We start from the raw sequence: 3,899 nt of genomic DNA, 5'->3' as shown, positions 1-3,899 counted from the left end.
CAAACAACTAGGCTTGAGGTTTCAGGTGATGTATTGGTACTAAGGAAAAAGATTATCTGGTCCTCCATAAATTTTACAAAATCAATATCTGACAGTAAGGTTGAATAAAACGCCAATGCTTATTTATTTGAGGAAGGCCAGGAAGAATTATAGACAGGACAACCAGAGCGTGGTCTGATATCACTATACTCTGATAAACACAGGAATGGACCAATGGAATCAGCTGGTTATCAATTAGAAAGTAGTCAGTTCTAGAAAAGGTGTGATGGACGTGTGAGAAGAAAGAATATTCTCTCTTATTTGGGTGGAGAAAGTGCCATACATCAGAGATGCCATAGTTGGAGAGGAAGGACTGAATTAATGAGGCACATTTGCTTAGTACTCTGGGAATAGGAGACGATTGATCCAGCACTGGATCTAACCAACAGCTGAAGTCTCCACCTAATATGAGAAAGTAAGAAACTCAGATCAGGCAGCGCAGAAAAAAAAGTTCAAAGAAGTCCACATCATCCGAGTTAGGAGCATATATGTTAGCCAACGCTGCCAATATATTATATAATTTCCCCGAGACAATGACAAAACGGCCGTTTGTATATGATATTGTATTGTGGAGCTCAAAGGGAATGTTTTTGATTTATGAGAATTGATCCCCCACCGGCTTTAGCCTGAAAAGTGGAGTGGAAGTGCTGCCCTGCCCATCGTGACATAAGACAGGAATTGTCAGAACTGCAAATGTGTGTTTCTTGTAGAAATGCAATTGCTGTATTAAACTGTTTGAGATATGAGAACACCTTCCTTTTTTTAACAGGGTGATTCAGCCCCTTGACATTCCAGCTTACAAAATTTAATAGACAAACCATTCTCCTTTAAAAGAGATACAGGTTGGTAGGTATGAGCGGTGTCAAGATTTCGGGTATCAGCTCTGAGGCAAAGATGTAAAACAAAGAGAAACAGGGCAGAAATAAATCCTGTGTAACAATAACTTCTAAGGGTTCTTAAAACAATATCGGCATTGGAGTATCCTCCCCCCACCCCCCCAACCCACAACAAGACAGCTGCCAGAAAGCATAGCAGCAAGCTCTTAAGAACAATAGTCATTCAACAGTACAACTTCCTGTCACGCGTAGCGTCATCTTCAACTTCGTTATTGATATTTAAAGGAAACGGTAAGCATTCAACACTCCTAAATTGAATATTATTCCACCTATCGTGGTAGTCAGTACCTAACCTGGCCAAGTCAGACCAGACCTCTCTATCCAAGCACTGCTAACGTTACCTGCAGAGGGTACGGGAGAAAAGTATTTTATGAAGAATTCGATGTAGTGGGGAGGCTGTCGATGTATATCCGTGTTTCGTCTACCGAGTGTAGCCACTTCTTGTCACTGCTGGGAAGTGTGATACGGAGCCGTGCAGGGTATAGTAGGGAAGGCCTGAGTTCTCGGTTGTATAGCTCCATCATTACTTCTCTGTACTCGGGTCGCAGGCTCAAAACTTCAGGAGAGTAGTCCTCCACAACCCGAATCTGCTGGCCGTGGTATTCTAGCTTCCTTCTCCGCCGGGCCTCTCTAAACAGGAGATCTTTAATCTGGTAGCGGTGCAGGCGAAGAGTGACCAGGTGCAGTTTCTGTCCTGGGGCTGGTTTAGCTGCTAGTGAACGATGGGCTCTGCCAATCTCCAGCGGGGATGGGAGCGTCTCCTTCCCGAAGATCTCACAAAGCAGACTGGAAAAAAATTCAGTAGGACGCCTGCCTTCAATAGATTCCGGCAGGCCCAGCATGCGTAGGTTCTGCCATCTGCTCCAGCCCTCCAGGTCAGTGACTTTAGCCATTAGCTTAATATTGTTTTCAGGTAAGCTGGAGCAGATGTTTCCCAGCTCACTGATGCTCTGGCTCAGGTTGTCCATAGTGAGCTCGAGAGAGGGTAGGCGTTGGCTGTGGTCCTCCACTTTGCATTGGATTTGGTTCAGTTTCGTTTCCAGCAGGCTGAAAGAAGATTTAAATTCGACCACTAATGCCTCACGGTGTTGGTCTAGTAGCGTGGAGACGGCCTCTACTGTCAAGCCTGCAGCCGAATCGTCTTTTTTCCCAGATTTAGTATTCTTTGAGGTCATTGGGAAGTGAGCATAGTCGCAGGCAGCAGGAAGAGCAAAAAGTCCAACAGTTTGGTATAGGAAAAGGGGGAAGAAGGAGTGTGGAGATAAAAAGTAGGATGGAGCACCCATTCTCTGCGACTACTCCATGTGGCTCAACAGTAAAAATATAACAAAGGCAATAAGCACTTATGCTATATCTATATTAGTGTATTGTTTTGACATTATATAATGGTCTGAAACCAATCTGGAAAATTTACAAAGAAAAATAGGAACTGAAATGTACATTTGAATGTGCTTAGATTAACACTACCTAGGACAGAAGGGGAAAAAGGAATAACAGATATTAAAAATCTACAAACAGTCAGATAAAACTTCGAAGATATATGTTCATCAGTGAAAACAGGAATCAGCATTCCACTCAAGCCTATGCAATTCTGATAAGAAGTACACACCACTAAATTTAATTGAGTGTACAACCCAGAAAAATGAAGAGATGATCACTATTGAAGAAAGAGTTAACCAGTGGAATAGCATGACCCTCCATGGAAGACATCCCCATGATCTGAAGAAGTTAGATGTCAACAAAGGAGTGTTGAATACCTGGCTCAGATTTGGAGACCTCTTCCCAGAGACAGAAGGATTTCTTGTGGCAATAGAGGACCAGATGGTTTACACAAAAAATATCAAAAATTCATAATAGAACACCAACAAATTCAAGATGATAACTTAGAGAATGTCAAGAAAAAACAGAAACAGCCCAACACATTACAGGATCCTATAGCCGGTTAACACAATCTGATTACTTACACAGGCACAATCAAGTGGCAAACATCATGAATTAAAAATTTGCTTTAAAATGCAAACTCATAAATGAAATCACACCTTACTATAAAAACAAGCCTGATCCAGTTTTAGAATTAGATACCACAAATTATTTCATGACTGATCAGTTATTACAGATAGGACGATCCATAATAACCGTCTGATATAATAATACAGGATAAGCAAGCAAGGACAACTTATTTAATAGATATACTGTAGCCATTCCAAACACACGTAACTTACAGAAATCAATAAGTGAAAAACTCCAGAAATATACTGAACTAAAAAAAGAAATTGAAAGACTTTACAGCACAAAAAAGATATAAATGTCCCAAGTGTACTATCTACAACTGGTATCATCCCAAAGGCACTACACAATAGCATTAAACAATTAGGGCAACACAAAAATATTTATGTACTAATATCTCCAGAAAGCAACAATACTAAACACCACTGGAATAGTTGAAAGTTCCTAGCAAGTGAGAAATGAGCGTGCTTGGCGATGCCCTTACTTCTGGTTTTACCAGTTTGAACTGAGAATAGATAAATAATAATAATAATAATAATGACGATAAGTAAATCAGCAATAAATATTGAGAACATGAAATAAAGAGTCAATGAAAGTGACCTCATAAGTTGTGGGAACATTTCAGTGATGGGGCAAGCGAATTTGAGTGAGCTTATCTCCTCTATTTCAAGAGCCTGATGGTTAAAGGGTAATAACTGAACCCGAACCTGGTGGTTTAAGTTCTGAGGCTCTTGTACCTTCTTCCTGATGGCAGCAGTAACAGAGAGTATGACTAGGGTGATGGGGTGTCCCTGATGATAGATGCTGCTTTCCTGTGACAATATCCCGTGTAGAAGTGCTTAATGGTGGGGAGGTCTTCATCCATGATGGGCTGGGCCGTATCTGCTATTTCTTGTAGGATTTTCCATTCTAGGGCATTGGTGTTTCCATACCAGGCTGTGATGCAGCCAGTCAATA

At 41.1% G+C, this 3,899-nt stretch overlaps 1 protein-coding gene across 1 annotated transcript; it reads right to left on the bottom strand.

Moving 5' to 3' along the window:
* Positions 1-1,303: 1,303 nt before the first annotated feature.
* cremb (cAMP responsive element modulator b) lies at positions 1,304-2,110 on the bottom strand. The gene has a single exon (XM_063069114.1). It carries the CDS (start codon positions 2,108-2,110, stop codon positions 1,304-1,306), a length of 807 nt encoding a protein of 268 aa, XP_062925184.1.
* Between the last annotated feature and the right edge of the window lie 1,789 nt (positions 2,111-3,899).

The sequence above is a fragment of the Mobula hypostoma genome, chromosome 16, assembly GCF_963921235.1.
Source record: "Mobula hypostoma chromosome 16, sMobHyp1.1, whole genome shotgun sequence".
NCBI lineage: Eukaryota > Metazoa > Chordata > Chondrichthyes > Myliobatiformes > Myliobatidae > Mobula > Mobula hypostoma.
This window is presented reverse-complemented; position numbering and strand designations above follow the sequence as displayed.

What these genes read in the sequence shown, in the direction of transcription:
- cremb (XM_063069114.1), bottom strand. Translation starts at nt 2,110, where the DNA reads ATGACCTCAAAGAATACTAAATCTGGGAAAAAAGACGATTCGGCTGCA.